The following is a 12,913-nucleotide window of genomic DNA, read 5'->3' on the forward strand; positions in this document are numbered from 1 at the left end:
TAATGAGAAGTTTTATCTTATATAATCTCAAAAACCAATAAAAGATAAAATTGGATCTTTCAAGAGATCGAGACGGGCGCATATTCGATTGCAAACTTCAGGTTTCCTAACACTTCCTCTTAAGCACTTCTCACTAATTGCATATATCTCATTAAAACTCTCAAAAAATTAAAAGAAAGAATACATAGCTCACGACATGGTCATATGAATTGGCTCGTTAACAACCTTAACATGAGAAACTTCAGGAAAACTTATCTAAGAGGAAAAGATCACAATCCACCCAAAATATTTCATATAATTCCCATGAATTTACATAGCTTATTGTTATTTTATCATGGATTGCACTTTCAGGTGTTTCTACATCTTGTCCTTCATAATTTATTACTTTTGGAGCAAGGTTCTTTAGTTTAACAGTGTGAATTTTAGTGCACGCATTTTTACTGATTTCTTCCAGTGTGGGAAGATTCAAATTCGGCATGCCTACTTCCTTAGGTTCCATACAATCGTCAGGTCTCAACTGGCTTTTTCCTTTGGGGTATTTTGTGATCGGCTGTGGTAAACTCTCATTTTTCTTTTTTGTCAGATGTCTCCGGCTATTTGGGACTTGAGAAACTAAATTTCTTGTCCTTTTATTATTTTTTGAGCTCCTAGGACAAGATGAGGGGTACCTTCTTTTGGTACTTCCACCCTCTCCGATGTATTGCGTGTAGGCACATGCGACATAGTCACGCTCTTCAAATCACAAAAATGATCAGGTAGATCATTTTCTAATTTCTGCAAATCGATAATTTTATGTACTGCGTCATTTGCTTCACTAGTGCGAGGGTCATGTGCCTCAATTCCTTCGACCTGCCAAATAATTTCCCGATATTTTTCATCCAATGGTATATTTCTTCCCCCTAATGACGAAAAATTATTTTCATCAAAAATACAGTTAGCGAAGTAGGTCGTATGCAGATTCCCAGTTGTTGGTTCTAAGTATCAGACTATGGATGCAGTCTCATAACCGACATATATTTCAACTTTTCGCAAATGTCCCATAGTTGTTCATTGTAGCGGTGGTATTGGCACATAAACCATACATCTAAATTTGCATAAATAGAAAATCTTCGGAATTACCCCTTGCACTAGTTGCATAGGTGAATGGATGTTATATGAGGATGGTCTATAATTAATGAGAGTTGCCGCATGTAAGACTGCATGTTCCTAATATGTAGCAGGCAATTTATAGTGATGCAACAAAGGTCTAGCAATGAATTTTATTATTTTATCAGTGATTCAGCTAGTCCATTCTAAGTGTGGACGTGTGGTACGAAATGTTCAACTTTAATTCTCATACCAGTGCAATAATCATCGAATACTTTAGAAGTAAATTCTTCAGCGTTGTCCATTCTAATAGATTTCATGAGATGATCTAGAAAATTATTCTTGATTTGTATGATCTGCGAGATCAATTTTGTAAATGCGTGATTGTGGGTAGATAATAGACATACATGCGACTATTTCGAGGATACATCTATCAATACCATAAAGTACTGAAATGGACCAGAAAGCAGCTGAATAGGACCACAAATATCCCCCTATATTTGGTCCAGAAATGCTAGGATTTTATCGTGTACCTTAAGGTAGACGATCTTATATTAATTTCACAGTAGCATATATGGAGCATACAAAATCTCCATGATTTGAAAAATTCTTCACATTTATTCTATGACCTTCCGAATTAGTAATTATGTTACTCATCATTCTAAGACCAGTGTGACCTAATCTATCATGCCATATGGAGAATAATTATGTACTACAAAACACAGTCTTTAAGGTAGTGAACACTTTAAGTACTTTAATGTGAGTGTAGTATAAACCACTGCTTATGGAGAGAAGTTTTTCTAGTATTTTCATTTCACTATCACGCTTAGTGATTAGTAGGTGTTTCCTACTATCTTCTTCATCAGTTTCTACATGGAAACCGTTATCGTGAATATCTTTAAAATTTAAAAGATTTCTTGTAGATTCATGATATAAAAATGCTTCTTTGATGTGCAAAGTAGTTCCCATAGGTAGTATGGTTATGGCTCTTCCAGAACCTACTACGCATTTATCACTACATTGATATTATTTACTTTTCCAGAGCTGTTTCTAATAGACTAAAAATACATCTTTTCTTTTAAGATGGTGTTTATGATTTCATTATCCACAATACACACTTCCTCCATATGAGTGCCACAAACATTATATAAATAAAAGCAATCAATCATTCACATGCGAGGAAGTAGCAACAAGACTCAATGCTTTATTAACCATCGAAAAAATATTGTTTGCAGCTAAGCTTAGTCTTCTAGAGTTTACATTTATTCATTCAATCCTCTTAAATTTAGCAACTAATTAAATGGCTAATCACTCTAATTCTAGATAGAGTCTGCGAAATATCCGATCACTTCTTCTTCAATGGCCTTTTTTTTCTGCTTCATCCTTCATGACATCTTCTATGGCAGTGGAGGAGGGCAAATTAGAGACCTCTACATCCTTCATTTGGCGGTCTTTTACTGATAGTGTGGGAGCATCATCAACTTCTATATGAGATGTTCCCCCCAACTGCTATTGCTTTGTCCATTTTCATCCCTACTGCAATGGTGAGGTGTGCTTCTGGCTGCTTCTTCTTCTTCTTCTTCAACTTCTTCTTGTTGTTCTTGTTGTTGTTGTTGTTGTTGTTGTTCTTCTTCTTCTTTCAGTATGCCTTCACAACATGCTTTGGTGCTTTGCAGATTCGAGACCAATGGTCCCAAACACCGCACTTATAGCATGTTTGATTCTGTTCACCATATGCCTTGAGTTCTTTCTTTGTCTTGCCATTACCATCACCAGGCTTGACCTTGTCTGCTACCGCTTTTCTTTCTCCCTTCCTCCGCTTCTTATTGCGGTTCTTGCGTGCTTTGAAACAGCTATGATTGACTTCTAGCCACTGCTCTTTCCTTGCAGCTAGGATAAGAAGTTCTTGTTTACAACTTCGTCATGAACTTCATGAAGCTGCAACACATCAATTAGCTCAGAACACTTATTGTATTTTGATTGACGATGATTGCCTGCGGATTCTACCGCATTTGGGTGGAAAGTGGAGAGAGCCTTCTCAAATTTCTCCTCTTCTGTGATCTCTTTCCCATAGAGATACATGAGTGTGCAAATACGGCGCAGCGCGGAGTTGTACTCTCTGACATGCTTGAAGTCATAGAAACAGAGCCGGACTCATTCTTACTCTGCAAGAGCTTTGATGGTGTACTTAAATCGGTCAAAATGCTCCTGCAATGTGTCCTATAGTGCCTTAGCGCTGATCATTGTCATGTACTCATCCTTCAAAATGTGGGAGAGATAGTAGCAGAGAAAATGAAGTGCTTGATCATTCTCATCCTCCATAGGAACCATTGCACTATTTGTTCCTAGGCTAATGGCAGCACGAAACCTTTTCGCTCCAAGTACAATCTAGACATCTGGCGCCTAAGTGAGATAGTTGCGGTCATCTGTACTAAGCTCAGCGAACTCCTTATTCGTGATGCCAGTCATCTACATATTTAATAATGTAAGCATTACTACTAATAAAATCGCATGATGTTGCTAAATAGGATTACTGCAAATTTTCAATATTTTCTATGCTATTATTCAAATTTTACTGAATTTAAACACATAACAGGCAATTTAAACAGTAAAAAAATAATTAATAGCATAGAAACAATGATAATATAATTAAGTACCACATAATTGCTAAAATAGATACAAAATTCAAATTCTAGAGGTACTTCTATGCGAAAAACAGAGCCTCCGGATAATTTTTAGAACAATCAGGGGCCTAAATACAAAATTTAGGGATTTGGCTCAATTAACATGAAAAATCCAAGGGTCTAAATGCAAAATTTTAGTTTTTTTTTTTATTTTCACCGGATTTTCTTTATTGGGTCGGCCTACTTGGGCCGGCCCAGCCCATTTGGCTCGCTCGCTTCTCATAAGCAGGGGGTGGGTGGCTAGGGTTTCCAAAACCCTAGCCGCCACTCAGACTAGTGGCCTGTTGCGCTCAACGCCTGTGTGGGGGCGACGCCAGCGTGGGTCGTTGGGGTCCAGTGGTGTCAGTGCCGGCAAGACACTAGGTGGTGGTGCGGTGCTCCGATGAGGCTGCGATGCTGCTTCGGGCAACGCGTGCGGCACAGCAGTGCGCACTTCGGGTGGCACGGACGGTCGCATGGCGGGCAGCGGCGTCGCTTCGGGTGGAGTGACGGATCTATAGGGCTACGGTGGCCCGATGGCTTCGGGCAAGTGATGGGTTGCAGTCGGCTAGCGCGGCAGCGGTGGCGCTGCTTTGGGCGACGCGGGTGCTAGAAGGCCGTCGGCTTCATGCCGGTGGTATCCCCTTTTCTTTTTTTCTTTTCTTTTGATCTGTGGCAATGGCATTCAAGCCACCGCATACTGCGCTTGAGGGCGGCCGCCGAATTCGACTGACGACATGGTGGCTGTGCGGCGAGCACTAGTGGGGAAAAACCATCGGCTGGTATGTCAGCGAGATGCCATGTATATTCTGATCTGTGCAGAGATGGTGACCGTCGGTACCGACCAGTGACGAGGTGGGGGTTGCGGGCCTCACCAGCCATGTTCACGCCTTGATGCTTTCCCGTGTTCGTTGCGATTAAAGGAATTGGATGCTACTATTCATGCAAGATGAGATACTACGATGATATTCATACGAACTCACTACTGTTTATGCAAACTTGCTACTGTTCATGTGATTCTCATATATTTTGACGCAAAATAAACAGTAGCATCGAGTATCGCATCGAATTGATCGTACCTTTCAATCCTTGCAAGCGAGGTGATTCGATTTTCTAACTTGTCTCTGGCAGAGTCTTATACTGATAACATGTTGAGAAACCGCTGCTACTAGATGTAGTTCGCGATCCCTAGAGAGAACAATTACAAAAGAGACATAATGTAGGAGAAAAATAACTTATTCTTTATTCATCTGTCTTTTACAATGAGAGGTTCTGCTTTGTATATATAGTATCAAAAACTCTTAAAAGATAGAATCGAATCTTTTAAAAGATCGAGACAGACTTACACTCAATTGCAAACTTCAAATTTCCTAACAATAGGCATGGTAGACTCCCTCAACCTGATGGCGAAAGGCAATAGCATGGCTATCGTGAATTCAGAGAAGAGCGGCTAATTAGTTAAGTTCCAAAAAAAAAAGACTTCCAACCAATATGGAGAAAATTTGGTAAACGTTTTGCACAAAAAATGAAAATAAAAAATTAAAATATATTGTGGATAGCATTCACGAATCAATTGCATGAGGAACACTAGGGTTGAATGTTGATTGTTGAGATGAGTACCGCGCAGCAAATGATGGATTGCCTGCACTGTTCACAGCTGCAAAGAATCTACCAAATCCACAACGTTGGAGGATGATGAAGTGGCAAAAAAGGTGCACAGGAGGCACCAACCTGACTTGAATTCTAACGCAACAGCTCTTGCTATTTATCACATATAGCACCTCCTCCTTTTCTATATATCACGGATTAAGTCCATCTTAGCACTACTAGATAAAACTATGATATAGTTTAGCTTTCCGAAGAAGGCATCACTCGTCCATACTCCATAGTATTAAAGGTGAGCAACTTTGTGTAGCCTTTGAATTTGGTTAAATTCTGGTCGATCGAGACCGACAATGGTATGGTCGCCAATCCAAATAAAGCAACATTCTTTAAGTGAATAACTTTTCTGCTCGCAAATATAGCTAAATGCACTATCATTGCCATCGATTCGATGTTCCGAGATAGAGCAATTTCAAAATCCAAACCATATTCATTCATCTCCTGTGTGCTTTTATTTTACTTCCTCCTCTTTCCATCCTCTCACAAACTCCCTTTCAAAATCCAAATCGAGAAGAGAACGAAATAAAGAAAATATGATTGGGATGGTCTTATAGGTGTTTCCACATTGGCTCCCCATCATGTTCACCACCATCAATGTCCTTCACAGTCGCCTTGTGCCATGTCTATCTGCACCTCTTTTGCGAGCACTCGTTACCGACTGGTAGATTCATCGCCGCTATCTCTTGTTTTCGACGATCACCATTGCCCAGTTACGGTGATTGAAGCCACAATTGTTATTGTATGTTCTTGGGAGCCTTTGTCCAAATGTTACACAAACAAAGTGACTCACCTGGACTCCTTTTAGCTATTTTGGCCACGCAAGAAGTTGCTTGGGCACATCTAGCAGTTCTGCGTAAGTCTTTTCTTATAGTTGACAATCATGTTCATTCCCCATTCCTTTGCCAGCAGTGTGTATACTCTTTTGACTTCTATTTATACCTCTTTCTCCACTTCAATGACTAGCAGAAGTCCTGCTCGAATTTAAAGCAATACTCAGGGTTCCACGTATAGATTGCAGGGCAGATCAAAATGAGGGAGAGAATCTATATAGATTTTAAAAGAGTGAGAAGGCACATAAATTTTGAGCAAGATGTCCATGATTAGCTACCTCTCTTTTGCCCTGCAGCTGACTGTTTCAAAAGAAAAAGAAAGTTCAGAAGTAGACGACGAAGTAGCAAGATTCTATCATACCTGACACTTATCTGGTCTTCCTCTACGTAAATTCTATTAAAATTTTACCAAACTTTGGAAGTAGTGCCTCTTGATCTTTTGGAGCCAGTGCTTATTCACGTGTGTGCACTTGTAAAGTCTGACGATAGAGATGCTAGTGCGTGTGAAGCATGCTGAAGGTTCATCATCGGGTCCTTCTTCACTTGCAACACACACGTCCTTCTTCACCTGTGAGTCATTGAAGAATAAAATCATGATGTATGGATGTATCATCATGATCGCTGTACATGACCAATGTTTAATGACACTAATTTTTTTAAATATTCGGAGTTAAAAAAAGAAATAATAACATTATAAAGAATGGAGAAAAATAGAAAGAACATCTATGAAAAAATCACCATGTTTTTTTTTTCAAAATAGCAGGATGACGGTACTGATTTTTTTTGGATTTTTTTAACAATTCAGATTAATTTTGCTAAATTATCGTAATTTCATAAGAACTTTAAGAGAAGAATGAGAGGAGGAAATAAGAGAGTAAATTTTGTTGCTGGTGTGGAATGAGAGAGTGTTCTATTTATAGATGAAATATGGTAAATTTTGTAATTTTTTAAATTTTTTGGAGCTCAAACAGTCAAAATAATGGCTAGAATATTTAAATTTTTTGAGTTAATGGTTTAAACGGGCCGAGCATAACCTGTTTAACCCGTTAACAGGTTGTGCCCCTGCCGACCCAGCTGGGCTACTCGTGCCTGGCATGCTAGTCGTGTGCCCAATAACTCTAAACAGGCCGTGTCGAGCCTAGCCGTGCTCAGCTATACCGACACGTCTTGCCGCGACGTTGGCCAAGGCACCACCCAGCTAGACAGCACTTCTTGCCGCGACGTTGGCCAAGGCACCACCCAACTAGACGTGCTGTGCTGGCTCAGCTCGTCTAGCTCTTGGGCCGTGTCATGCTAGGATCATGTCCATAGCACCGAGTCTCGTGCTGTCCCATTAGATTTAAAAGAGAATCTATATAGATTTTTAAAGAGTGAGAAGGCACAAATTTTGAGCAAGATGTCCATGATCAACTACCTCTCTTTCGCCCTGCAGCTTGATTGTTTCAAAAGGAAAAGAAAGTTGAGAAGAACAGGTCGATCAGGAAGTGGCACGAGGTGGTGCGAAGCTGTCGTCGTGGGTGCACATGCAATACATCCAAAATAGGAGGATCGACGTGGGAAAGCTCCCCGCGTCTTCTCTCTCTTCTGTCTCTCCTCCGGGGATGATCCCTCCCACCCCACCACCTGGAAAAATAGTAAACCAAACCAAACCCGCCATCATCTCCCTCCGCGATTCCCAACCCTATTGGCCCAGGTGGACGCGCTCGCCGCCGGTGGGATCGCCGGAGACCGACGCGGGGCCCACCCCGGATCCCTTGTGGTAGCCGTATAGGAGGAGGAACCGAGGAGGAGGATGTCGCGGGTGCCGTCGCTGTCGCCGTCGCTGTCGGGCGACGAGGACGTGGAAGAGGAGGAGGAGGACGAGGGCGTCGACGGCTACCGCAAGGGCGGCTACCATGCCGTCCGCCCCGGGGACCAGTTCGCCGCAGGCCGCTACGTCGCCCAGTGGAAACTCGGCTGGGGCAACTTCTCCACCGTCTGGCTCGCCTTCGATGTCCAATCACAGGTGGGTTAGGTGCCCTCCCTCCTCCTCCCCTTCCCCTGATCCGGCCGATATCGCTGTGATCGCTCCGACCCTCCCCGGCGACCAAGATCGCCTCTTGCCGCGATCCTGTCCTCCGAGCAATGCAATTGCCGCCGTAGATCTCGCGCTTTGTCGATTAGCGGAGATTGATCGCTTGATCGGATCACGGGGGTCGCTGCCGCCTCGCGGGGTTGGCGCGCGCCCTGCCCGTGGGCACCACGCGAGGGGAATGGGCTTGAGATTGCGATGGGGCGGGCGAGCTGTCGGATTATGTAGGTTTCGTTTCACTAGAGCAAGGATTCAATCTGTCCTTTTCCCCATTTGGGATTTTTGTTCATCCGTTTCTGCTGCCGTCGGAAAGTCTCTAGCTTTTCATGACGGAGCAATCAGGTTGGCTCAGGTTTTACACGCTGGACTGAAATGGTGGCTAATCATGTTGGCTTTCATTTAAATGATGCCAAATTAAAGTTTTGGTTTATCTTCTAGTACAATACAAAAGTAAATTCGGTTGCTAGTCTTGGGTGCAGTTCTTTTAATGCTTGCCCTCTTTTTTTTATTCACAATGTGGCTTAGAGTTTACTGCAAGGATACCTGTAATCATTGCTCTGGGGAATCACAGTTGGGAGGTTTCTTTTACAAGAAATTATGTTATTAGCAAAAAATAAGCATGGCTAGAGTTTTGATATCATGTACTCATGCTCATAATTGTACTCTCTTCTCTGCAGAAATATGTGGCTCTCAAGATTCAAAAGAGTGCGCCCGAGTTTGCGCAGGCTGCTCTTCATGAAATCGAGTTCCTGTCAGAGATCACCAAGAGGGACCCTTCCAATTGTAAATGCATCATTCAGTTGATGGATCACTTCAAGCACACAGGGCCGAATGGGCAGCATATCTGCCTTGTCTTTGAGTTCCTGGGAGATAGCTTGCTTAAGCTGGTACAGTACAACCGGTACAATGGCATTGGGTTCGATAGGGTGAGGCAAATATGCAGATCCATTTTGGTAGGTCTTGATTACTTGCACAGTGAGCTTGGTATCATCCATTCAGATTTGAAGCTTGAGAATGTTCTCCTTGTTTCAACAATTGACCCCTTGAAGGACCCCATACGCTCTGGGCTTAAACCCAACCTTGAGAGGCCTGAGGGGAATCCTAATGGAGAAGTTGGTCTCAACCCTATTGAGAAGAAACTAAAGATGAGAGCAAGGAGAGTGCTTGCAAAGCTTGCTGAAAGAAGAAAATCAGTTGCAGAATCTTCACGCTCGGAAAGGAGCTTGGATGGGATTGATCTGACGTGCAAGATTGTGGACTTTGGGAATGCTTGTTGGGGTGACAAGCAGTATACAGATTTCATTCAGACAAGGCAGTACCGGGCACCAGAGATCATTCTAGGTGCAGCATATTCGTTTTCGGTTGATGTGTGGTCGCTTGCGTGCATTGCTTTTGAGCTTGCCACAGGCGAAATGCTATTTACACCCAAGGAAGGCCATGGATACAGCGAAGATGAGGTAGGAATTACATTTCTCATGTCTCTTGATATTTGATATTGCTCTTTGAGTTGGCTTCAGTTATGTAGTGCATTCCAGCCAGAGAACTTTATAAATATAATGAAGTAAAACTATACGAGGTAGGTAGAGTTAGCATAACAGAAGTAAGGATTGACTGGGACATGCATGATATCATCTGTAAGATGAGTATGCCTAACATCAGAAGGTAGTCATCATCAGCATGATATACTTAGCATTAGACTTTGGAGCTGGCATAGGAAAGAGTTATATAACTCCTGTTTACCCCGAATAGCACCAACACACTGCTTGAGAAATAATATGAAACCCAAAAAATGTTAGGAAAACCTTTCAGATAATTGGATTACGCCAAGCTAACTGATAAATAGTTACTAGTCGTCTCAACTTTTGGACAAATGAGATTAATCTACAATGTTCTGAAATGCCAGTTCCAAAATAGACATTAAAATTTTATTTGCAATTGGCATTCTAGCATTTTCATGAACATTAGGAGAATGAGCGCCAAGCTTTGCGAATTTTGGATGTTCTATTGAGCGGATCCTTGGCAGTTGAATTATTAGCTTGTAGACCTTTATATATTTGATTGAGGACTGAGGGTTCTTCATTGCAGGATCACTTGGCTTTAATGATGGAGCTCCTTGGCAAGATGCCAAAAAAAGTATGGCCAATTTTTTTTCTAATCAATCCTTTGTTTCTGAAATATCAAACTAACCTGCATAATTTTTTCAATGAGCTCAGATTGCTACCATGGGAACACGGTCAAAGGAGTATTTTGACCGCCATGGAGATTTAAAGCGGATAAGAAGGCTGAAATTCTCATCTGTCGAGCGCATCCTTGTTGACAAATACAGAATTTCTGAATCTGATGCCCAGGAATTTGCCAATTTCCTTTGCCCTTTACTTGACTTTGCACCAGAGAAGAGGCCGACAGCTGCACAATGCCTACAGCATCCATGGCTTCAACACAATGATGATAAGACTTGTGGGGCTCTTAACAACACTGGTCCCAAGAATGTTGATCTGACACACAGCACAGGAATCGTCACCAGCAGTGACTGTAAGAATATTGATGTGACACACAACATTGGAAACCTCACTGGCAACTGTGACAAAAGTGGTGATGCAAAATGCAACACTGCAAGCATTGCCAACAATGTTTCCACGAATGCTGATGTACAGCCCAATATCGGAAGCATTGCCAACAGACATTCCAAAAATGCCGATGTACAGCCTAATACCAGAAGCATTATCAACAGACTTGCCAAAAATGCTGATGTAAATATGAACATTGGATCCATTGTTAACAGAGATGTCAATAATTCTGATACAAAGCCTCACATTGGAAGCATCGCCAACAGTGATGCCAAAAGCTCTAACGCAAAGCTGGACACTGGGAGCACCAGAAATGCCAAAACTATTGATATAAAGCCCAACACTGGCAGCATCACCAGCAGAGATGACAAGAGTAGTAATGTGGACATCACCACTTCCAGTGTTCTCAACAGAGATGTGAAGTGCAGCATTAGAAGCGTTGTCAATTCTTATATCAAGAACTTCGATGCGAAGTGCAACTCTGGAGGCATTGCCAATAGTGATGCCAATAATTCAGATATGAAGCCCAGCACTAGAAGTATTGCCACTGTGGGTGGTGGCAAGAGTATGAACATAAAGCCAAACAGTGGAAACATTAAGAACAATGATGCCATCAATATTGTTGTAAAGCCCAACGCTGGGACTGATGCCAACAGTGACACCAAAAACGCTGATGTACAGACTAATACTGGAAGTGTCACCAGCAGCGATGATAATGTTGTTGATACCAAACCAAACATTGGTCGTGTTGCTGCAAGTATACAGAGGTTGGAGAGCAGCATGGGTAAAGTGCAAATCGGGAGATATCGGTGATAGAGCCCATGCTAATGCTGACCAAAATACCTGTTTTCACCGGCTTGGATATCTATTTACCGTGGAGAGGCATATTCTTTTACATTAGATATATACTATTGATTTGATTACTCAGGTTAATAACTCTTATCTGGAGCCAGCCTGCCTACACATTGAGGACCTGGCAGGTACCAGCTGGTGCTCTCGAATATCTGTATTCCTACCAACTGTAAAAAGTTTTGTGTTTGCCCACAGAATGTACACGGAGGTACATATTTCTTATATACACTCTACCCATGGAGCAAAATGGATTAGTGTTCACAGATTGACACTCAAAATTACATAACATTCTTTTGTACTTTTGGTGGCTAAATATGGAGGTCTCTTCGGGAATGTGTACGTGCAGTAGTAACAGAAGATTCCTGTTCCTAATGTGGTGGATGCACTGGAAGGGAATAATTGTATTCTGACCAGTCACACAACAGTACTCTTTTGTTTCTGCTGATACTCTGCTATCCGAGAAAAAAAAAAGATTGGTCTATATCTAACACGAATCATCATTTGTCGGAGCTGGGGGTTGACATTTTTGTTTGGTTTCTTCTTGTGAGATTGCATGTAAAAACTGGGAACATAATGTGTTGTATAAACTTTTCTTTGATGATTCTTTTTGTAGTGAACAGCAATCAAATTGACATAAACTTTTAGCTCGGATTCTTTGAAAAATGGCCGTGTGCTTTGCTCTATTTCTCTAACCATTTTGTTTTAGTTGCAGATTTTAACTTCAGCATGCACTCTTCAGTCTTGACGTAAATTATCTTAAACCTACCTCTTGGGCATTGTTGTTGGTAATGTGTGTGCGTGGAGACGTTTAATGGAAGGATATTGTATCGGCTCTGACATCATAGTATAACAACTGAGGTGTCACTGTTTTATGCTATTATTTTGCATCACAAAACAAAATGTTAGGCAGCTTTTTGGATAGATGTTTGGGATTTTGGTATCTTGCAATTGAGACTCCATCAGTTTTTCTCCTTTGCAAGTGATCAGAATTTTCTCAGTGATTTTTATGAGGCAGGATGCATATCTGAACTTTGGTCTCCCATTATCTGTTACTGCCTCCTCCCAACTTCAAGAGCTGTCCACCCTCTTACTGAGTATGAATATTCAGCAAGGAGCCCAAGACGAGTGGTCCTACATCTGGGATTCTGAGGACTTCACATCCAAGAAAACTTACAAATGCTT

General features: G+C 41.7%; 1 protein-coding gene across 1 annotated transcript; it reads left to right on the top strand.

Moving 5' to 3' along the window:
* Positions 1-7,765: 7,765 nt before the first annotated feature.
* On the top strand, positions 7,766-12,373 carry LOC133893229 (uncharacterized). Its single transcript, XM_062334204.1, has 4 exons — positions 7,766-8,246; positions 8,990-9,769; positions 10,398-10,445; positions 10,526-12,373. Exons 1-4 carry the CDS (start codon positions 8,034-8,036, stop codon positions 11,690-11,692), a joined length of 2,208 nt encoding a protein of 735 aa, XP_062190188.1. The 5' UTR covers positions 7,766-8,033; the 3' UTR covers positions 11,693-12,373.
* The last annotated feature ends 540 nt before the right edge of the window (positions 12,374-12,913 follow it).

This window comes from Phragmites australis, chromosome 15, assembly GCF_958298935.1.
Source record: "Phragmites australis chromosome 15, lpPhrAust1.1, whole genome shotgun sequence".
In the NCBI taxonomy this organism is placed as follows: domain Eukaryota; kingdom Viridiplantae; phylum Streptophyta; class Magnoliopsida; order Poales; family Poaceae; genus Phragmites; species Phragmites australis.

Bases quoted from the DNA above. Each gene is read 5' to 3' on its own strand.
- LOC133893229 (XM_062334204.1), top strand. From the start codon at position 8,034: ATGTCGCGGGTGCCGTCGCTGTCGCCGTCGCTGTCGGGCGACGAGGAC. The intron at 8,247-8,989 runs GTGGGTTAGGTG...TCTTCTCTGCAG, and splicing joins CCTTCGATGTCCAATCACAG to AAATATGTGGCTCTCAAGAT. The intron at 9,770-10,397 runs GTAGGAATTACA...TCTTCATTGCAG, and splicing joins ATGGATACAGCGAAGATGAG to GATCACTTGGCTTTAATGAT.